The sequence below is a fragment of the Lithobates pipiens genome, unplaced genomic scaffold (genome assembly GCF_037356315.1).
Source record: "Lithobates pipiens isolate NorthernLeopardFrog02 unplaced genomic scaffold, aLitPip1_a1.2 Scaffold_1, whole genome shotgun sequence".
Taxonomy (NCBI): domain Eukaryota; kingdom Metazoa; phylum Chordata; class Amphibia; order Anura; family Ranidae; genus Lithobates; species Lithobates pipiens.
In genome coordinates this window covers 5,345,740-5,370,308 of record NW_027507685.1, presented here as the reverse complement: position 1 = coordinate 5,370,308, position 24,569 = coordinate 5,345,740, and the positions used below count along the sequence as shown (strand labels likewise).

Here is a 24,569-nt window from a genome sequence, read left to right as displayed (position 1 = left end):
TCCCCCTCTTTTAGATTTTTATCTACAATGAATAGACCACTATTATGTAAGAGCCTTTTGGGCACAGTCCTGTTGTACAAGAGCAGTCTGCATTCAGTGCATGGAATTTTATTTTTAAACACGTGTGTTCTCTGCCTCATCTCCTGTAGTCCAGTGATATGACTTGCATGCTGACCACAGTACAAACCTATGTCTGAACAATGGAAAATGTGCAGAACGTAGCAGCAATTGTTTTGGAAAGTGCTTCTTAGAGGAAAAAAAAAGTGACAACTTCTTAGAATGGAGTTGAATGGAGTTGATTTTTTTTTTTTTTCCCCTCTGCGGTTCTGATGACAGATCTGTGAAGCGTTCAGTAGAGATTTCATTAAAGCTGATAAGAAAGTAGAGAAGGGATATTGGATTATAAGAAGAGAATGGTGCAGTAAGTTGATTCACTGCATGGAAATATTAAGTGCGAATCTGCAGTAAAGAGACTTTGTTCAATTGCTGTATAGAATGCAATGGGATTTCTGCTATATAGAGCTCTTTTTAAAATAAAGATTGCATGCTATGTGTTATATAAATGTACACTAAAGCCTCATACACATGATCAGATTTTCCAAGGGGAAATGTGTGATGAAAGCCTGTTGGCGGAAAATCCGACCGTGTGTATGCTCCATCGGACAATTGTTGGGCAACTTTCCGTGGACAAATGTTTAATGGCAGGTTTATAAATTTTCTGCGGACAAATGTCTTTTGTCGGATTTTCCAAGCGTGTGTACACAAGTCCATTGGACAAAAGTCCAAAGTACAAACAGACATACTCAGAAGCAAGGACGAGCGAAAAGCGGTCGGTCTTGTAAACTAGCGTTCGTAATGGAGAATTAACATTAGTGACGTGACAAATTATGAAATCTTGAAATACAGCTCACATTCTCTTCTTCTTTAATGGGATAATAATGAAGCTGCTTTGCTGGTGATACTGATGGAGTTATTGCAAACAAATTTTCAAAGGCTTTTTTTTTTTGTGATATCAAGAATAATATTATTATGTTTTTTTTTTTTCTTATTTGGGCAAGTTACCACAACACCATTATCCCATAGTTTTTAAGGTCAAAGATACAACTATGTTGGTGTCCCTTGTCAATTTGACATTGTATTTTTTTTAAATGTAACTGCCTACACCCAAACTGTCATTTGAAGTAAAACACATAGCCAAGTATTATTCTCTACAATTTTTTCATTGTGCATTAAAAAAAGAAAACAAATAAAATTAGACGTGCTATCTGCCAATAGAACTTAACCAAAAAGTGCATTCTATGCATCCAAAAATATAGAAAATATACAAAATCAAATCATTATTCAACCAAAAAAATAATTTCAAAGCAATAACTCCAAGGCCAATAATAACACGTTATCTCCTCCGATTCCACAACATGGCTGGTTGAAGAAGGGCCGTTCAGAAACGAACTGAAAATTGTGAAATGAAAAGTGTGAAATGAAAAGTGCGAATCAACACTCGCCAAACTTCTACTAACATGAAATTAGCAGAAGGAGCCCAAAGGGTGGCGCTAAAGAGATGAAAAAACTACGTCACTACGTTCGTAATTGTTGGCCAACAATTGTGTGGCCGTGTGTATGCAAGACAAGTTTGGGTCAATGCCCTTCAGACAAAATTCCACAGTTGTGTTGGCCAACACTCCGGTCGTGTGTATGAGGTTTAGGGGTCTCCAATGGATTTCCACAATGGTACAGTTTCCATGCACATATACCCTTTGTCAATTCACTCAGAACAGAGACCAGTCACTAGTGGTGTACCACAAGGCTTTGTACTGGGTCCTGTTCTATTTAACCCACGTGTAAGTGATATAACTAGAGGTTTGTTGGCAAGGTATGTCTTCTTGCCGATGACACAAAGGCGCGTAATCGAGTTGATATCCCTGATTGAAATGATTTGGCTTTGCTGGTAGATTGGAAGTTCAGTGTTTCTAAATAATGCGCCTAAGGAAAAAGAATCCCTTGAGAGAGTACAGCATTGGGGGTACAGTGTTAACCAGCACTACCGAAGAAAAAGCTTCTGGGGTAGATGATTGCAAAATGAGCAAACAGTGTGACCAGGCAGTGGGAAAAGCAAATCAAATTCTGGGATGCATCACTAGAGGGATCACCAGCAGGGGATATGAGGTTCAGGTTCCTCTATATCAGTGGTTCTCAACTCCTCGGGACCCACTAACAGGCCAGATTTTAAGTATTATCTTGGTGAGATGCAGACCGGAATATTGCAATCATTGAGCAGCAAATGATATCACCTGTGATGTATTCCAGTTATCTTACAAACCTGGCCTGTAAGTGGGTCTCGAGGACAGGAGTTGAGAACCAGTACTCTAGATAGATATTTGTGAAACCTCATTTAGAATACTGTGTCCAGTTCTGGAGACCTCACTTACAAAAAGAAATTGATAAGATAGAACGAATATAGAGACGTGTAACAAAAATGGTGAAAGGTCTGGGGGACAAAACATATAGGAGGTAAGAAGGGGAAGGGGAGACATTATTGAAACCTTTAAATACATCGAGCGGGTGAATAAGGTGAAGGAGGGCAGTTCTTTCAATATGAAACGAAAATCAGGAACACAGGGACATGACCTCAAACTAAATGGAGGAAAGCTTTAATATTTTATTGAAAGGGTAGTTGATGCTTGGAATAAACCTCCAGCAGGGGTAGTGAGACAGTCAACAGTAGATGGCTTCAAACATGCTTGAGACAAACATAGATCTACGGTATAGTCAGACAATAAAAGAAACGGAAAAAAATAAATAAATGGGCAGACTCAATGGACTACTCTGTCTTTTTCTGCTGTTACTTGTCTATGTTTCTGTCAATCACCAGTATTTTTCCGATCCTGTATTATTATTTCTTAACCTTAATTTATCTGAACATACATGATGTTAGGAAAAATAATTATATTTGTCTGCATTTTGTATTTTAGAATTGCTAATTTTATATTTAATGAAGCGTTAGGTCAGATCAAAGTGGATCTTGTACTGAAAGGACCATTTATTACTTTAGATTTTCCCCACCTTTACTTTAGTTGTGCCCCGTAAAACAACACACCTGGTAGAAATCTATGGAAACGATCATAAATGGAAAATCATAATGGAAAATAAATGAGAAAATATATGTAGATTACCACTGGTTTGATTGGGGTGACAACACAATCCTTCCAGTGAGATCCTGAGAACACAGTATATCTTAAGCCTTAAGGAACCTGAGCGCTTTCAGCTCATAAAACGCTTGTAAAACACCCCAAAAAAAGACAGAAAATTGCCCAACAAGCAAAATCCCATTCGTTTCAATGGCACCTGTTCACATCTGAGCGTTTTGTTACCTGAAGCAAAACGCCTGAAAAATGCCCTAAGCTCAAAATTGCTCAAAAAAGAACATGAGCTTCTTTGGGGTAGATTACAGTTTTTTTTTTCTGCCTTTACATTGGTGACCTGAACAAATTCGTAGTAAAATTGTGGTAAAAATCCACGAATTTTGAAACGCTCAGGTGTGAATGCAGCCTTATGGCCTATAAACACGTTCCGAAAATCGAATGTAAAATACCGCTTTCGATGCGATCATACGATAATCATAGTACAGAGCTTTCGAGAGCTGATCATGACAGTTCATCTGATATTATTCAATCGGACAAGCACGAAAATTTTCCTTGTACGATACCAGATCATATGATTTTAGTTTGGTCAATATAGTTGTCGTCCGAAAATACAATACAAATATACTACAACACAATACATCACTCCCAATTTTTTTTTTCTGTCGTACAAGAATTTTCGTGACTTTAGTAACCTATTCAATTTCTTTTTGATCCATAAAAAAGGTTTATTAAGAAAGTGCAGGGTAAACATACACCGAGGTTACATAGCCTTATGTACAATTTCAAAACCATCAATACCAATCAATCTACACATTAGCATATCATCATGAACAAATCTTATCAGCATAGTTTTAATTCCAACCTTGCAAACAACCCAAGAAAGCACTGCCTGGGTCCTGAAGGACATGTCATCCATCAGCTCGCAGTCACTAAAATAGCCTGCCCAGGACCAGATCCACCGGGGCGAGCCCCGGTACATCCAGCCACGGACCCCACAACTTTTCAAGCTTCCGGTCACAGCCCCTATGTTGGAAGATTATTTTTTCCTAACCTATTCAATTTCTACTTGTGACTAGTAAGCGAAAAAAGTCGGACGATCTGTCGTCTGATTTTCGGATCATATGTACGGGGCATTAGTGTTCCTTGGCATTCCCAGAATCTTTGCAGAAGGATCATGTCTAGCCCTCTGCCTAGCCACTACAAGTAGAAGCCAGTGGTGAAAACTACTGAAGTCAGAGACAGCCAGGCAATAAGTATACTTTGAAGGGGATGAGCCATTTTCTCCCTCAATATTTCTCTCAATACAAGTTTCCTTTCTGTATGAGTTCTGTGATTTTAAAGTTCAGAGAAAGACATACAGACACACACACTTAGCCCTTGTACACATGGTCAGAGAATCCGTCGGAATGTGTCCTATCGGACCGTGCTGTCGGATAATCCGACTGTGTGTGGTATGCATCGGACTGATTCTGTCGGAAATATTTTCCGACAAACTGGTCCGATAGGACATACACCCGATCATGTGTAGAGAATTCCGATCGGACAAAGTGCCACGCATGCTCAGATCAAATTCCTACATCAAAGCTATTGGCTACTAGCCTGAACGTAGTCCCATCGTAATGAAATTACGTCATCACGTTCTGAAAGATCGGATTTTTCGACAACTTTGTCCGACCGTGTGTATGCAACAGTTTCGGACAAGATCAGATGGACAAAATCCGACGGATTTGGTTGTCGAAATGTCCGACCGTGTGTACAAGGGCTTAGATATAAAAACAGGTTTGCCTTGTTGTTTATCCAGAGTAACCATGCTTAATGTACATATTTCCTATTTCAATTTATTTCTACCATTCGGAAGATGGGGTTCCTTTAGGCTGGATTCACACAAGTGCGTTGCGGTAATGAGGGGTTAATACAAAACCCTGCTTTGTGGTGCACTGCATTGCTAAGCATAGTGTATGCACCTTTTTTGGTATGTGTTAGTTTGTAAGGAAGCCCATTTAAATCAGTCTTTAAAGCCCACTTTCGACTATGGGGTTGATTTACTAAAGGCAATCAGACTGTGCACTTTGCAGTTGCTCCAAAGCCTAGTAAATGAGGGAAAGCTGTGCTAACTTCCGTCACCCAATCATGTACAGGCAAAATGCTGTTTTATGTAAATGTAATGTAAATGGGTATTCTTTGCAAAGTGAAGCTCTACTTAATTTACTAAGCTCTGGAGCAACTTCACTTTACAAAGTGCCTTTAGTAAATCAACCCCTATATGTCCAGTTGTATTCATCTCTATGACTGGTATTCATGTTATCTACTCTAAACCTAGCCATAGATGGTGTGATTTTCAGGAAAAGAAAATGACCTGATTCCCCTAGCTATTGTGTTCTTGCATCCCAAAAATCCGACATGCTGGTTGTTCCCAAGTCAATCCATTGAACGATCCATCATTCAATCAAACTGCCCATAGATGGTTCGAATTTCAGCTGGTCCCTGGTGAACCAACTGAGATTCAAACCATCGTTAGTCAGTTTAAAGTGGATGTAAGCCCTCACATATAACAAGTGAAGTGAATAAGCTGCTGCCTTCAGCTTTGTACACGCTTTAGAAAGTGCACATTGTGTTAAGAAAATCTTTCTTCCTCTTTCAGCAGCACATAAGGGTGGGTGCGGAGTCTGGGCATACACTGTGTGTGAGTTGATTGGAGGAAAGGGACACACACACCCTCCACATAGGCAGAGGAATAAAGGAGCATACAGAGATGTAGTCAGAATAGACAAGCTCAGTGCTTATCTCCCTCTAAGTACCCTCGCCAACACAAATTTTCAGCTACTGTTTTCTCATGTGTCGGAGAACTTGTCAGAAGTGACTCATGCTGATAACAGAGGAATGGAGCACCAGAGAGAAATGACACTTAGAGCTTTGGAGATTGATAAGTAAACACTACAGATATACAGTATCTGCTTAGTTCAACTTTCATGAGAGTCATGTGATAATTTCTAAATAGCAGCATGTAATTTTAAGGATTATAAGGACCTTGTCTGGCCTGGAGGTTTGAAATTGTAGACCATAAGGCCAGGACACATCATCTTATTTGGTGTGGGCAGAGTACATTCTTGCAATAACAATATTAAAGTGGTTCTGCACCTTTAAAAAAAAAATATTTAAAGCCAGCAGCTACAAATATTGCAGCTGCTGACTTTTAATAAATTGACACTTACCTGTCCCAGGGTCCAGCGATGTCGGCGGCAGATGACGAGCAATCGCTCGTCTCTCTGCTGCCCCCGCCACCATCCTCTGTCAGGGAATCGGGAAGTGAAGCATTGCGGCTTCACTGCCCAGTTCCCTACTGCGCATGCGCAAGTCGCGCTGCGCGTCTCTGCTGGTCCCTGCTGTGTCCTGGGAACTGTGTGTTTCCCAGAACACAACGGGGGGGGGGGGGGGGGGGCATCTGCGGCGGTCTTGTCCCGGAAGTGGGTGCAGATACCTGGATTATCCAGGTAACTGCACCCCCCTCCCCCCTGAAAGGTGGCGATTGTGGCACCGGAGGGGGGGGGGATCAGATGAGCGGAACTTCCACTTCAGGGTGGAGGACCGCTTTAACTTCATACATGCTTTCGAGTCAATTAAATCTCTTGCAGTACATTCTTAGTGCAGTGATTGTAATATAACACTTAGGTAATAATGTACAAAGCAATGGACATATCCATATATGGATCGGCCTGTCTGTGAATTGGCTGTATATATGGAGATTTCCTATTTCTAAGCTGAGGAATGATTGCTATATACAGAATGTCAAAGAATTATCTCCCTGTCACACACAGGTCAATATATCCAGTGAAGAGATTTATCCATTGCACAGTGGCAGCTCACGAAAGATGGATTTTGAATGGCTATACAGAAACATGTCCAAACATTCAGCATTCTATACCAGCCCTGATCCAGACAGGAATTCCCTCCTCTCTGATTATTATAGCAGTGCCTGGCTACATAGCAGTCAAATGTACTTACACTTACCAAACATTATCATCATTTTCTAGGCAGGTGTAGGCAATAATATTCAGAGATGAAATAGGACTAAATTGAGCAAAAAGTGGCAATAGTTCTTAATGAGGGATCATTAGGTCTCATTTTTCATTCTGATGAGACAGGTTGCATATGCTGATAGGAGAATACGACAGGCAGGGACCGGACAGGTCAAGCCATTTGCATTTAATCAATGTGCCTCATTATGAGGTATTAGCTGACGGTGGAAAGAAAGATAATTCTCCTTAATATCACTGGAAACCTAAGCTGTTTTGCTTTGAACAAGTGGCCTTCAAGTGTCTCCTATTTCCTATTTATTTGTTTAGAGGACTGAAAGTGGGTCTACTGTGTTTTGAAGGGCAGAAATACAAGGGCATGATTTTTGCTGACTCTCAATAATTACTGCAGAGACAAAATAACACTTCAAACTTTATTGAATACAAACTGTTACCAGGTGTAAAACTGAAAGAAAAAAAAAATGTATCTGTATTAATTGTGGGCACATTTTCCTGAAATTCTGGGTGAAGATTACGTTAATATGTTAATGGATGCATTACAAAATTTTCATGAATAATAATAAATAAGGCTGAACCACTAAACCGCTAAATACAACATCAAACGTAGATGTAGTGCCTGTTTTACCCCGTCAAAGAATTTGTGTTTTTGTCCATCCAATCCTGAGATTTACACAGTGCTACCACACAGCAGAGCCAGGTTGGTGATCTGATGTTTCTTTGCTAACGTTAAAGTCTTCAGTTAAAGGCCCCTTTCACACAGGTGCCTCCGTTTTGTGGGATCTGCTTGCTCAGTGGGGATCACTCCGTTGATCCCATGGAGCATGTGGATGACAGGTCCGTCTACACTTACTGGGCAAAGTGGAGACAGACCCAGTCTGACTCTCCTCTATGGGGAGATAGGACCACCATCCGTCTGGATTTTGCGGACTGAAAAACTGACAGATGGACCTGGTCGGACAGCCCATGTGAAAGGACCAGTGGCCACCGCTCATAAGGGGCGCAGGGGCCAAAATCCATGCGTCCTGCCCCTAATCTCCATTCCGGGCACCGGATGCATGGATTTCAATGTTTTTTTTGTTTAAGCACAATGATTAGAGCCTGAGGCTCTAATTGACTTCAAAAAGAGTGGGCTTGGGTGCAAAGCCTTTTGCCCTGAACCCACCCACTTGTGGGACATGAGCAAATTAATATTCGCTAATGTCTTCCTGTTTCTCCTCCCAGCCAATCAGGAAGTGGGTCCTGAGATCTGATTGGCCGGGAGTCCTAAGGCCCGATTGGCTGGGAGTCCTAAGGCCCGACTGGCTGGGAGACCTAAGACCCGATTGGCCAGGAGGAGAAGTGACCGCTGGGACTCGGGAGGAGATGCAGTGGGAAAGCCCCCAAAGCCGCAACTTAGATGGGGTAAGTGCGGGGCTGGTGGGAGACGGGAAAGCGAATCAGGGATCGATCGTGCAAGGGGGGGTGGGATGAGTAAGGGGCCAGGTTTAACGCCACCCAAAAAAATTAAGCACCAGCCTCCACTGGAAAGGACCCAAGAAGAAACCTGCCTGCTCGTAGTTCTCTTTAGAATATACATAGATGCTGGTGAGGTGCCTCAGACCATTGAAGGAGAGGTGAGTATTGCAGACATTAGTAAAAGGCAGTAAAGCCTTACAACCTTCTTTCCCACCAGCCTGTGTTTGGACAGTGAAGGGTCAGCAGCAGACCACCCCTCTGCATATACTGTTCTCTCCTCCTGTGAGCATGTTCTTGTTAGCACATGTGCACTGCAGCACACCCGATTGGCCCTAGTACTACCCCTCCCTCTTTCAGTCTGACTAATGCCGCGTACACACGGTCGAACTGTATGACGTACTTAGTCCGTTGAAACACATTTCAACGGACAATCCGCTCGTGTGTGGGCTTCAGTGGACTTTTTCGGCGTGCAGTCCGGAGTACTAAGAATTTCGGGTTTGCACAAAAATCTTTCCGTCGTACTTTGGTTTCAGCGGACAATACGGTCGTCAGTATGCTAGTCCGACGGACTAAGAATGGCGCATGTCCAGAAAGGATTTACAGGGCGGAAGCGCTCTGTCTTGTAAAACTAGTGTTCGTATTGAAGCTAGCATATTCGTCATGCTGCTAATTTTGTGTTTTTTTAATATAGCACATTCTTTTCTTCTTCATAATGCAAGAAAAGTGAAGTTGCTTTGCTGCTTATATTCACACAGAGTTATCACAAATGTCTTTATTCATCCTCATCCTATGATTAATATTCCAATTCGAGAATAAATAAAAATAAAAGCGCGAATCGTCTCTAACCAAACTTCCACTAACGCAAAGTCAGCAGAAGGAGCCCAAAGGGTGCTTTGCTGTGTCTTGGACTTCCTATTTCTAGTCCCGTCGTACCTGCTGTACGTCATCGCGCAAGCTTTCGTCGGACTGTTTGTGTATCCGTGTGTGGTCAAGTCCGTTCAGTGGAAAGTACGCCGGATTGTCCATAGGATTGTATGACGGACTAAGTACATCATACAGTTCGATCGTGTGTACGCGGCATTACACTGTATAGGGTCTGCATGAAGCTGATGGGAAGTCAAATTCAGGCACTTTCACTAGTTGCATTTCAAAATAAATGTTATTATTTTTATTGAACAAATTACTTCACATTTCTGTGATTTTTATATCTCCCTGGGGTTCGGGGTTCAGCTTTAAAGATTATCCAAAAAACGTAATATACTACTGGTGACTACATTCGTTTTATTTTTATCAGGCATGTTATCCTTTCACATTTCACATTCAGTAAATGCTTGCAGTTTGGAATGGAGTAGGGCACTGTCATGTATTTTCAGCAAGTGACCCCAGTGGGAAGATGTCATCTAAGTCTCAGTCCTGCTGTGACGGCCAGAACTGTGAGCCAAGCTTCCCTCTTTTCATGGATTGCATTTTCCATATTTCTATAGAGACATAGAAAGCAGGCTGCTGACAAGGAACTGCTGAAGCATACTTTCAGCATTTCTGTGCAACCAACCATGTGTGTGTGGCAGATTCTCCATGGGGATATATATCAGAGAGGGGAAGCAGGAAGTTCAGTTTCAGCAAAGCCCTTCTCTTTCGAGGACTAGATGTGGAGAAGATCAAACTGATCAGAGAGGACACAAACCATGCTCCACTCCAGCTTAAAAAAAAATAAAATAAAAAGTTCTGTTTTAGGTATAGTATATTTTTAAGTAAAAATAACTTTTCATTTTCTATATTGAGATTTGTTGCTACGCCCTCTTGTGGCCACCTGCTTATCCCTGCAGCTGTTCAGCAGGGATGTTGTCTGTATAGCTAATAAAGCATAGCCTCATAGAGGGTCACCTGTTTTCAGCATGACCAAATTTGCCATTAGACAGTAGAACTGCAAACCACAACCACTGAGCAGTAAGCAAAGCCTGGACACATTATAAATACAAAATGCCAGGCTCATGCACATGTAAATTTACAAACTGTACACAGTTTATACGTTCACAAGGGCCACGGCTATGGAATGCTCTACCCGCTGACATCTGCTCGAAGGAAAACTATATGGCCTTTAGCAAAAATCTCAAGACCCATCTCTTCTGAAAACCCAGACGGGCACTGGTTCACATATGTAGCGCTATAAAAGTTATTCATTCATTCATTCATTCGCAGAGATATTGATTAACTAAAAGCTGTCCGTATGAACATACCACATGTAAATATATAATGGACTTCCTTTAAAATGATTTGTTGGGTTAACAATATAGGAGCTGCCATTGCTGAGTTGAAACAGTATGCAGGTCTTAGCCCTTGTACACACGGTCGGACATTCTGACAACCAAATCCGTTGGATTTTGTCCGAAACTGTTGTATACACACGGTCAGACAAACTTGTCGGAAAATCCGATCGTTCAGAATGTGATGACGTAATTTCGTTACGACGGGACTACGTTCAGGCTAGTAGCCAATAGCTTTGGTCTAGGAATTTGATCTGAGCATGCGTGGCACTTTGTCTGATCGGAATTCTCTACACACAATCGGACAAAGTCCGATCGGATCATGTTGTCGGAAAATTTTATAGCCCAGCTGGAAAACTTGGCCTGTCGGATATTCCGACGGAAACAGTCCGATGGAGCCCACACACGGTCGGATTATCCAACAACACGGTCCTATCGGACATTGTCCATCGGAATATCCGACCGTGTGTACAAGGGCTTAGGTTTCATTATCTTAATGCATTCATTCATAAGCATATTTCAGATTGTACAAAACACACAATCACTCCCAGCAGCCCAGAGGTCCTGAGATGCAAAAAGGCATAGGTAGCAACAAGTGGACATCTGTCAGAAATGCTCAGCCGGTGCAGCCCCCCACAGGTCAGGATATTATCCAGTAGGAAACTAATAAGAAAACACAGGACGAAAGAAACGTCTAGCGCATTACCTGAGATTTTATTGTAGAAATCTAAAAAAAGGACAAAATGAATACTCACAAAGGTAGAAGATAAATGAAAATGATAAACGCTTGGCACAATCCAGTGTGGGATTTGTGTGGCCGGGATTTGATGCAATGCCTCAACGCTGGCTAACTGACGTGTTTCGGGAGCGTACTCCCTTCCTCAGAGCTAAGACCTTTGTAAGTATTCATCTTGTCCTTTTTTACATTTCTACAATAAAATATCTGGTAATGCACTAGGCATTTGCACCCTCCTGTGTTTTTTTTATATTTCAAATTGTATAAACACAGTGAAAAAAAAATAATCTAACTGGGATTTTCCTCTAAACCTTATTTTATCCAAAACTAAGAAATGTTCTGCTGGCGATACACATGAAACTGAAATGTTCCAAACTAGAGGTATTAGAAAAAAAAACATAGGAGGTTAGGATCAAAATAGTCTATGCCCCTGTACACACGGTCGGAGATTCCAACAACCAAATCCGTCGGATTTTGTCCGTCGGATTTTGTCCGTCGGATTTTGTCCGTCGGATTTTGTCCGAAACTGTTGCATACACGCGGTCGGACAAAGTTGTCGGAAAATCCGACCTTTCAGAAAGTGATGACGTAATTTCGTTACGATGGGACTACATTCAGGCTAGTAGCCAATAGCTTTGATGTAGGAATTTGATCTGAGCATGCGTGGCACTTTGTCCGATCGGAATTCTCTACACATGATCGGAGTATGTCCGATCGGAGCATTTTGTCGGAAAATATTTCCGGCAAGTTGGAAAATTTGGTCCGACGGATATTCAGACGGAAACAGTCTGATGCATACCACACACAGTCGGAATATCCGACACAACGCTCCGATCTGACACATTCCGACGGAATCTCCGACCGTGTGTACAAGGGCTATGACATATTGAAGCAGTCATTCATTCATACAAGGGTTTGGTAAAACCTGGAACCCTACCAATTGATTTTTAAATAGTTGATAATTATTTGATTGTGATTGTTTAGAATAATGATAGGTCTGATGTTCTGATTCTGATATCAATGCATGTATTCTACTATTCCTGCAGCAAGATGGATTCTGGATATACTCAGAGTACTGTAATAATCATTTGGACGCCTGCATGGAACTCTCCAAGCTGATGAAGGACGGCAGGTACCAGCATTTCTTTGAAGCGTGCCGACTACTGCAGCAAATGATTGACATTGCCATTGATGGGTTCCTTCTGACACCTGTGCAGAAGATCTGCAAGTATCCGCTTCAGCTGGCTGAGCTACTAAAGTACACAGCACAGGACCACAGGTACTATTCATGAACAAAAACTGGCTTTAAATAAATGCATTTTATATCTTACTTTTTTAGCCTATTTAAGTTTTAGCATTCTACAGTTTGCTATATGTATTACTGCATGTCCTATTCCATATTCCGATAGAATTTTGATAGCTTGTATCATAACATCCCTAGCATTCACCTGAAATGACAATATATTTGTTCCTTAGAAATGGGGTTACTTCACCCGTCTCACTATTACCTTATTACAGCCTTTATTGTGGTTTACTAGCTGCCTGCCACTCATTAGAGGGCTGTGTTGGCTGCTAGTTAATCATACACTAAAGGCACCCATCCCAATGCATTCTTCTAATTAATGAGCTTTGAAGTCCGGAGGAGTAAAATGAATACATAAGGCTTAAAAATCAATAATGTGGCTGCAGTATCTCTTTGAGAAGATGGATTACCTATCTCTACCGGCTCCTAGAGCCAATACCTTTCGTTTCTCTTTATTACAATGCAAGACAACAGGAATACAATGTAATAGGTCTGTCCTGTCTTTATTACTTTTCCTGTGTTATTTCAGGTTACCTTCTTGGATTTTGTTTTATTTATTGACGATTGCTGTACGGGTTGCATGTAATAGTGCTCATAAAATCTGACTAAGCCTGCTGTCTGCCTTTTTTTTTTAATGCAGCTGCTTTTCAAGTGAAGCTTCTGCATGAAATAATTGTTGCCAGTTAGATAACAGATTTTTGGCCTGTTTTTTTTCTTTATGCAATGCAATTTATCTTTATACAGTAAAACCTTGGATTGAGAGAAACTTTGGTCTGAGAGTATTTTGTAAGACTAGCTAATTTTTTTATTATAAATGTTGACTTAATTTACAAACAATGTCTTGATATACAAGTAGTGTCATGTCACAACTGAGTATAAAAGAAAAGAGAGGCTCTAAGTGTAGTTAAACGGAGCTGGTAAAGATTTATAATTTTATCAGCCACTATTGATAATCATCCCCTGACCCTAATAAACGTTTATACACCCAATACTGCCCAACGAAAATTTTACAAAAAACTTTGGAACAAACTGAGTCCCTACAAAAACACCCCATTACCTATCTGCGGTGACTTTAATGACATAGTGGACCCCTCATTAGATTCTTCCAACCCCAACAGACCCAGGTGATCAGCTCTCTCATCATTCATTGACAATGAAGAGCTATACGACCCCTGGAGGTGTATGCATAATGTTGAGCGTGACTATACCTTCTACTCTCACTCCAATGCCTCTTACTCTTGGATTGACCTTTTCCTTACAAATAAGAAAACCCTAATAGCACAGAGGAGTTGACTTTACCAGCTCCCATCTTTGCTGTGCTCCTCATAACGGATAAATACAGACAAAATGGAAAACTGAGGTAAAGAGGGCCACTCTTGGCCTTAAAGCGGGAGTTCGGCCGTTTTTTTTTTAAAGTCAGCGGCTACAAATACTGCAGCTGCTGACTTTTAAAATAAGGACACTTACCCGCCCAGCGCGCCCGCGATGTCGGCACCCGAAGCCGATCTCTCGATCGTCTCTCGGGTGCTGCCGCCGCCATCTTGGGTATGCGCAATAAGAATGGTCTCCGCTGTCCCTGGGATCCGTGTGTTTCCCAGCGGACAGCGGGGGACCCGCAGGAAGTGGCGTAAATATCCGCAGATTCTGCGGATATCTATGCCGGAAGTGGGTGCAGATACCTGTACTGTACAGGTATCTGCACCCCCCTCCCCCTGAAAGGTGGCAATTGTGGCGCCGGAGGGGGGGAGGGTTCCGATGAGCGGAAGTTCCACTTTAGGGTGGAGCCCCGCTTTAAAGTTTTACTAAACCCAGGACCCTGCATTCACTATATCTGGTCTCCCACAGTACACAGAATATGGAAATGCAATTATTTTAGTAAATATAAACTGCTAAATACCTTTTCTCATCAGCAGTTAGAGCAGTCTTGTGACTTCTATCAGTGTCCAGCCAAGCACTGGTTAAAGCTTGTAGGAGGAGTTTTCAGACTGTCCTATGAGACTGCAGGACCCCTGACCCTCTGTCTGGACAGTGCTGAAAAAAGACATCTCTAGCAATACACACCAAACTGAGCATGTGCAGTCCGCCTCCATAGGCTCTGTGTTATCAGGAAATGCAGAGGATTATCCCCTTAGGTTCCACAGTGAGTATAACAAGGATGCTTTAATTCATATACAGGCTGGTTTTACTGTTGTGGGTTTAGTAACACTTTAATGTTCTGTTTTGTCTAGAAGGGTTAGCAACCCCACAGATTTTTTTGCTTCCAGTTTTCCTTGCTTCCTGTCGATTTATGGGGAAAGGTTAGAACCTCTGAGCCCTTGTACACACGGTCGGAGATTCCAACAGAATGTGTCCTATCGGACACATTACTGATGAATTCTGAAGCAAATCCGACTGCTGCGGGTGCGCACGCATACAGCTCGTTGTACAGCTATGATGCCTCACCCAGGGGAGCCAACCTGCCACAGTATAACTGTGGCGGCTGGTCCGAAACTGGTTAAATATGAGAAGTGTATAAACCCAAAGCAAAGGCCCGGTTTATCTTTAGGCAGAAAGATCAATGAGTTCAGATGAGGAGTTTTATTAAAAAGATTGAGATATATGTAATAAATGATGAATCTGTAAAGTGTAGGACTCCATGGCTGTGACAGGGCATTCTTCTTAATGGTTGTATTACATATCTTTGGTCTCAAAAGTGTCAGCAGTAAGTAACATATAGATTAAAAACAACAAAAGAATGTATGCGGGCTCACTGCAAAGTATATTCCCATGGGCAATAAGTTTAAGGCTAAAAATAAAACCTATGTGGCTCACAGCCAAAGTTAGAAACGCTATAAATAGGTAGAAAAGAGCTTTTAAAAAATCAAAAAATGAAAGAACACTATCATTGTTTATTGTTATAAAAAAATATATAACACAAAATGTTAAAAGGAAATCAATTCATAACGAACAACAGATTACAAAAGATAGGACAAACCCTAAAAAATTCTTCAAATATTTTAATAGCAAAAATGTCTGATCTGAGCATGTATGCCCTTTACAAAATAATCTGGAGTGGGTGACTGGGGACAAAGAGAAGGCAAATGTATTAAATACTTTCTTCAGCTCTGTGTATACAAAGGAGCATGGGGGAGCTCATGCCCATAATGGGGATGGTATTGACATGGTATGGTCCAGCAATATTTAGACAGAATAAAGGTGGATACAACACATGGACCAGATGGCATCCACCCATGGATCCTAAAAGAACTGAGCTCTGTCATTTCAAAGCCATTGTTTCTTTTTTTCGGGACTAGTAAATGACTAGAATAGTACCACTGGATTGGTGTAGGGCCAATGTGGTGCCTATATTTAAAAAGGGATCAAAGTATTTACCAAGTAACTAACTATAGACCTGTTAGTTTAACTTCTATAATCAGGAAGATTATGGAGAGTTTAATAATATACCACATAGATAAATTCTTGCTGTTAAAAAATATTTTAGGCAACAGACAGCATGGATTCATGAAAGTTGTCAAACAAACCTGACTTCTTTTTATGAAGAGGTAAGTAAAACCTTAAGCCGCGTTTTATCGGACCGTGTCGTCAGATAATCCGACTGTGTGTGGTATGCATCGGACTGATTCCGTCCGAATCTCCATCCGACCCAATTTTCCAACATGTTGGAAATATTTCCCGACCAACTGGGCCGGTCGGACGTAATCCGTTCATGTGTAGAGAATTTTGATCGGACCAAGTGCCACGCATGCTCAGATCAAATTCCTACATCAAAGCTATTGGCTACTAGCCTGAATCTAGTTCCATCGTAACGAAATTACGTCATCACATTCTGAAAGATCGGATTTTTCCACAACTTAGTCCGACCGTGTGTATGCAACAGTTTCGGACACAATCCGTCAGACTAAATCTGACAGACAAAATCCGACGGATTTGGTTGGCAGAATCTCCAACCGTGTGTACGTGGGCTTAGACAGAAGGGTGGCTGTGGGTGTATTATACATGGATTTTGCAAAAGCGTTTGACACAGTTCCCCACACATGGCTAATGTGTAAGGTAAAGTCTACAGGCTTGGAAAAATCAGTTTGTGTAACTGGATAGAAACCTGGCTAAAAGACAGAATTCAGAGAGTAGTGGTTAATGAATTATACTCTGAAGGGTCTAAGGTTATCAGTGGTGTACCCCAAGGTTCAGTGTAGGGACCCTTACTTTTTAATATCTTTATAAATGATATTGGGTCTGGGATTAAAAGTACAGTTTCAGTCTTTGCAGATGACACCAAGCTATGCAGTGGAATAACATCCTTACAGAATGTCTGTAATTTACAAGCCGACCTCAATGCACTGTTTAATTGGGTGACTATGTGGTAGATGGGGTTTAATGTTGATAAATGTAAAGTTATGCACTTGGGGGCTAAGAATATGCATGCATCATACATACTAGGGGGAGTACAACTGGGGGAATCCATATTAGAGAAGGGTCTGGGTGTTTTAGTAGACCATGAGCTTAATAATAACATGCAGTGCCAAGCTTCATTTCCAAAGTGAGCAAAGTCCTTTCTTGTATTAAGAGAGGTATGGACTCCAGAGAAAGAGATATAATTTCCCCCCTGTACAAAGCATTAGTAAGACCTCATCTGGGATATGCAGTTCAGTTTTGGGCACCAGTTCACAAAAAAGGTTTTGGGGAACTGGAGAAACTGCAGAGAAGGGCAACCAAACTGATAAGAGGCATGGAGGAGCTCAGCTATGAGGAAAGATTAGAGGAACTGTATTTTGTCTCTCTTGATAAGAGGAGATTAGGGGGATATGATCAACATGTACAAATACATAAGGGGTCCATATAGTGAACTTGGTGTTGAGTTATTCATTTTAACTATCTCAATACAGTGCATTGTCACTCCATTCCTGCCCAAGCCATTTTTCAGCTTTCAGCGCTCACACTTTTAATGACAATTGCGCGGTTATTTTGTCCCCGCAAATATAGCTTTCTTTTGGTGGTATTTGACCATATCTGCAGTTTTTATTTTTTGTTTTTGCGCTATAAACAAAAAAAGAGTGACAAGTTTGAAAAAAAGCAATATTTTTTTACTTTCTGCTATAATAAATATCAATTTTTTTTTTTTTTAAACAACATTTTTCCTCAGTTTAAGCCGATATGTATTCTTCTGCCTATTTTTGGTAAATAAAAAACGCAATAAGCGTATATTGATTGGTTTGCACAAATGTTATAGCACCTAAAAAAATAGAGGAAAGATTTATAGCATTTATATATTTTTTATTTTTTTTACTACTAATGGCGGCGATCTGCGTTTTTTATCGTGACTGAGATATTGTGGCGGACATATCAGACACTTTTGACACATTTTTGGGACCATTCACATTTATACAGCGATCCGTGCTATAAAAATGCATTGATTACTGTATAAATGTGACTGTCAGGGAAAGGGTTAACACTAGGGGGTGATTAAGGGTTTAATATGTTCCCTGGGAGTAATTCTAACTGTAGAGGGAGGAGATTCACAAGGGGAGGAGACCGATCAGTGTTTCTCTGTACTGAGAACACACCATCGGTCTCCTCTCCTCTGACAGAACCATGGATCTTTGTGTTTACATACACAGATCCACGGTTCTGCTGTGTTGCCGGGCAATCATGGGTGTCCGGCAGACACCGCGGGAGCCGGGCATGCACATCGAGTCCCCAGTGACACGGAGAGCGGCGGCGCGTGCGCACCCCTTGGTGGGACAGTAAAAGCTGGGAAAACGTGGAATAGAGGTGGTTCTGTTCAGCTCAATAGCTTACTTTAAAAAGGCCTGGATTCTTTGCTAAATGTACATAATATAACTGGATACTAACATTTATAGGTAAAGTTGATCCAGGGAATATCTGCTTGCCTCTCTGGGTATTGGGAAGGAATTTTTCCCCCTGCTATATCAAATTTGATTCAGGTTTTTTGCTTTCCTCTGGATCAACTGTGGGTATAGGATTGTGTATATGGGATTGCAAGGTTGTTTTTTAATTTTTTATTATTGGTTGAACTAGATGGACTTGTGTCTGTTTTGGACCTCACTAACTAGGTGACTAACTATGTAACAGTGCTGTGCCAGAGTTTCTAAGCATTATCTAGTAGCATGAGCTCTGGCATTAGTGGATCATCACTTAGATTTATCTCTCTTTATGTTACCATGTTGATTCTGAAACGTAAAAAAGGCTTTCAGGCTCAAACTATTTATTATAATAATGTTTGGCCACATTTTATCAACCTCTTTATTTTTATTTTTATACTTTTACTAAGAGAGAGGAACTATGGGACTGCATCTTTAAAGACAATTTACATTTCTTTCGATTTTGAACTCTGTACAATAATGTTGAGACATTCTTCCCTCCTACATTTTCTGATGACAGTACCCTTGTTCCATTGTTGATTGTATCAGTCTATGGATGACAGTGGACGAGCACCATTCTATCTGTGTACTCCTACAGTGTTTTTACTATACAGCATTTCACAGCAGGTGAAAAATAAAATCCCAACTCCAAATTTTTAGCACCTGCTTAGGCGGTTGTACCCTATTGTACCCAATGTGTTAATAATAGGACTGCAACTAACGATTATTTTCATAATCGATTAGTTGGCCGATTATTGTTTCGATTAATCGGTTAATAACCTTAAAAAAAAGAAGTGGGTCAAATTGACGTTCATTTTCAACCACAGTGACGGGAAAATTTGGAAATAATAGAAAACTTCTTAGTCAAAGGAATTTTCAGACAGTGTATGTGGTTTTCGTTCAGAAATTACATTCATTTTAAAAACAGAATATTAAAAACAAGTGAAAATTTCAAGTAACATTCTTTCATTCAGTGAATGTACAACGATTTTTTGTCTAAATATTTTCAACTGAAAATTGATCCGGGGGGCCAGCATAATGCTCGGTACACACCTATGCAGTTTTCTTTTGATCTGTTTCTGCAGTGATTTTTGCTGTGCGTTTTGATTTTTGTGATTTTACTGCAATTTGCATTTTTGCTTTTTTTTTTGGGCAGATTAAAAAACACAAATTGCTGCAAAAATGCATTACATGCTTTTCTGAAGCTTCTCCATTGAAGTATATTTAACCAATAAAGCACCATTTTGCGTTAAAAGTCCCCGAACCTTTCAAATGTGAATGTGTCCCATAGGAAACCATGTAAATGAACTGTAGTGCATTTCTGCAAAAAGCACCAATAAACACATAGATGTGAACCAGGCCTAAGACGTTTAGTAACATAATGGGGTTAAAAAAATGAGTATAGTAGAAAAACACAGATAATCACTACTGTAAAGGGTTAATTTTTTTTACTGTAGAACAGTGAAAGTAATATTTACAGTAGCAATTATTTGCTCTTTTTGTACTATAAAGGGCTCATTTTAGTTTTTTTAACCCCATTATGTTACTGGCCAATTAATCGATTATGAAAATAGTAATCGATTCATTTCATAATCGATTAGTTGTTGATTAATCGATTAGTTGTTTCAGCCCTAGTTAATAAAATAACTTGAAAATGTCAGTATATTAGGTGTGTAGTTCACATAAGCCCCTGGGCTTCACCCTTTTAAAGTGGTTGTAAACCCTTACAAACCACTTTGACCTACAGGTAAGCCTAGATTAAGGCTTACCTGTAGGTTCAAGAAATATCTCCTAAACCTACACGGTTTAGGAGATATTTGCCCAAAAACAGGCACCGCTGTCTACGGCGCATGCGCCGTAGACAGCGGCGCGCAGGCGCACTGAGCGCGGCATCGTCAATAAGTACTTTGAGGGCCTATTTATGTTTGTCTGTTTTATCAGAGCAAAACTCATGAATTTTGCCGTACTGAAATGCATTTCAAGTAGAAATCCCAATTCATTCCTATAGAGCTGGTCCACATCTATGAGCTGAAGGTGTGAAATAGAAATGGAAACTGTATGAGTCCATTCACACCTATGCGTGTACATTACATTATGTGCTGTATGTACGCAGTGCAGTGTAAATCCAGTCCTATGGACTCTGTTGGACCGGTTGTGTGAGATAATGTGAGTGTCAAGGAGATAGAATGGGGTATCATCTAGGATCAGAAAATCTGACTATGAAGACACTGATGCACATGTCTACATGCAGTGTCTGTCCATGAGTGACCACAATAAAAAAAGAAATATGAAAAAAGAATAAATAACCTAAAAGTTCCAAAGGATTCCTAATAAACATTGGATATATCCTTTTCTTCTTTGTGTCCTCATAATAACCTTATATTGCCAGGTACAGAATTTACTATGTACGTGTGAAAAAATCCCTAATTCACCTTCTCTGTCAGTAGAAGGTAATTTTCTATTATACAGTACCTGAGAGAAAGGAAGTATGTCAGTGTCTTCCCTGGGAGCAAGTCTGATTCTACCTAACATTTCTGTGGTGCCGTTTAGAAGACAAAAGAAGACATCTGAGTGGTTGCTATGGTTTCCGGCAAACCTAATTTATGGGGCAGCATTATACTTTACCACATAGACCCTAGGCTTTCATTTGAGCTGTCCTAAGGAGAATTAAAAAATAGAATAAAAAAAGTAAAAAGTCAAATTCAACAAACGCCAACAATGCTGAAAATTTGGGAATTTTTTGTAACAACTCACCTTTACATATGTAGATTCAGCAAGCTACGAACTGTCCTATAGAAGCACAATGCTTACAGAGGAAATCTAACCCATTTCATTGATTAATGTCCGGGCTTGCGCTATACTGATTTACCTTGAGCTGAAGCTCAGCTGACTCACACAGAATTGTACACATCCCACATACCCTGTAAGATTACTGATCCTCCTAAATAATAAAAGTATTTAACTCAATATATCTACTTAAAGAGGAAGTAAACCCTGATGGGTTTACTTCCTCTTTCATTCCCTGCAAAGGTAAAGCATAATGGACTACTATGCATCACAAGCCATACCAGTTAGCCCATAAATTCTCTTGAGTTCTTGGTCTATTCTTCTCTCAAGCCTGTCCTTGAAAAATACAGCATCCTCTAAGGGAAGAGTGACGTGTTTGACCAGTCAAATAAGTGCTTCGTCTACGAGGGGAGCGTTTTCCCGATGTTTGACTTCCTCTGCCTTGAAGGGGTATAATCTGGAGGTTTTGCTTGACCTAGAAGTCATCTTATCTACCTTGCTCCACTCCTCATTAATGATATCTTTCAATTCAGAAAAGAGTGGGAAATCGGAATGTTCCTTCCCCAGGTGTTTAAAGAACTTCATTCCGGAGGAGTGGAAGGATCTTCTCACTTAAGGGCCTCTTTGACCACTTTAACTAGTAGAAAAACAAGAGCAAAGTCGAAGCCTCCGACTAACTCTTCTCCCTCCAACTCACTGTCTGAAGACCCGGGAGAACTATCGTAAGGCTGGGATGGGCCCGGATCCTCCTGGACCTCGTCAGCCAGGGAGCCAGATAGAGTGGACTGGCTTCACGTGCGGGTTGTATCCCACTCCTTAAGGGATTGCTGCGCCACGTGCTTAACAAGAGACTCTATCTGTTGGTTTTCCATCTCTTTCTTCCCGACTGCCCGGGCATAACATGGATCACACAATGATTTGCCCTCCAGGACTTGTGTCCCACATCCCCAGCAAGCTCTGCGATCAGGGCGGCTGTCATGGCGGTGGGAGCGGTGTCTGGAGGAGGAATGGAAACATCTCCTCTGCTGGTAGGTCCTGGATGGGTCTGGACCTGGATGATGAGTGGCGATGCTGCTGCCTGGCAAGGTCTCTGTCGTCTCGGACCATGATTTGGCGGTCTGATCTGAAGGGCTGGAGGAAAAAAAAGAGGGGGGGAGAAATGCGAAATCTGGTGTTCTTATTTAACTGAGATGAATCTCTGCCCTTCCCGCTCATCTGCACATACCTTGTGCGTGAGGGCTGGCCGCACGAAGGCGGTGACCTGTCCATGACACCTTGGATGGAACGTCAATCCAGAAGAAAGGAATCACACAGTCTTGGGCAATACCTAGATAACCTAGGATAAGCCAGGTAGACAAGCAAGAAAAATGCTTTTTTTTTATGTTGTACCACCTTTCCCCTTTTAAGAAGAAAGTAGGGACCACGACTGGGCATAAAGCCCCATACACATTATCAGACTTTCTGCTGATTTTTGTCTTCAGATTTACCAAAACCATATAATATGAGGTCAAACCTTAGGAGTTTCAGTTTGTATCAAGCAGGCCCTTGCACTACATGGTTTTGGTAAATCTGAAGACAGAAATCAGAAGAAAATCTGATAGTGTGTATGGGGCTTTACCCTATCCTGTGTGCTTCTGGGCTCGAGGACATCGGGGAATTCCCAACCTGACAGGGGCTGACAGCTATTTGAATCCCCCACCCGGATGATGTCACCGCCCCCCCCCCCCCCCCACCTCGCACATGCGCCATAGAGAGCGTCCGAACGGTGCCTGTGCATCTGCCGGGTGTGCTGCCGATCCGCGAATGCGCAAACAAAGCCTACTTTTTGCGCAGATGCTTGTGGCTTCTGCGGAATCCTGGAATGCAGTAGTGTTCCAGGCACCATGAGAGGCCGAAAGGCTAACAGGAGAGGACAAATGGTGCAGACACATGACCGAGGACAAAAAAAAAAGATAACATAAACGGCTGCAATGTAAAGTAGAAACAGCTGACCTGGCCAGCCTGTCTTCCTTGTGAGCTTTTGTTTAAAAGTACATAAATCTATAGCACCATCTGTGACAGAGTTGTGGGTGGAGCAGGAGTGATCACAGGGGTCTTTATTGATAAATGGGGCCAACAGAGTGTGGGGCAAGGATACGTGTACATGGAAACAGTCCAGGCAAGGACAAGGGAGGGATCAGAGCAATTTGGCACAGCTAAGGGTAAATCCACAGCATAGGGCAGTAATGTGAGCACACATCAAGGGTTAAATCCTTAGTACAGGGCAGCAATTTGAGCACACATAAAGGGTTACGTCCTTAGCGCAAAGCAGCAATCCTGGCACACAGCAAAGGTGGACAGTGATCTGGTACGTACAGCAAATATTAAGCACAGGGCAGCAATCTGGCTAGTAGTGGATACTGCAAAGGTTAATGGGCTCACTGGTCAACAGCAGCCTCAGTTGAGGAGAAGGGAGGTCCATAAGGCATAGGTACATCACAGGCACATCTCAGTTCTCAGAGGGCTGTGTGTTCTGGCTTTTGGACCACACAGACAGCAGTTGCAGAGAAAGTGGAGGGGAAAGTAGAGCCCTATTGTCCAGAAAGCTAAACAGCCACTACTGAAATATGAGTCCCAGCAGACCAGCAAGTAACGCACAGCCCATACAGAACTATCTGTCTCAGCAGTTCCATGCATCCTCTGCCCATCATTGAAATAAACTCTGAACAATCTGAAACTCTTCTTTGTTATCTGGTACTTTGAATTCAGCCAAGATCTCAGCTCCACTTTGTCGGTGCCGAAGTGTCTGGCTCTATCCCTATACAGCAGTGGTCCTCAATCCTGTCCTCAGGGCCCACTAACAGGCCAGGTTTTATGTATTACCTTGGGGAGATGCAGACTAGAATACTGCATTCACTGAGCAGAAAATGATATATCGCCTGTGATGTATTTCAGTTATCCTGCAAACCTGGCCTGCTAGTGGGCCCTGAGG

The 24,569-nt window shown here is 41.5% G+C and overlaps 1 protein-coding gene across 3 annotated transcripts in view; it reads left to right on the top strand.

The window, feature by feature from the left end:
* The window catches only part of ARHGEF9 (Cdc42 guanine nucleotide exchange factor 9), a 659,595-nt gene that overhangs the window by 551,746 nt on the left and 83,280 nt on the right, over nt 1-24,569 (top strand). For all 3 annotated transcript variants that reach the window (XM_077475005.1, XM_077475175.1, XM_077475090.1), the window contains one exon: nt 12,676-12,908. In XM_077475005.1, coding sequence (XP_077331131.1) covers nt 12,676-12,908 — 233 coding nt within the window. The remainder of the gene's footprint in view (nt 1-12,675; nt 12,909-24,569) is intronic.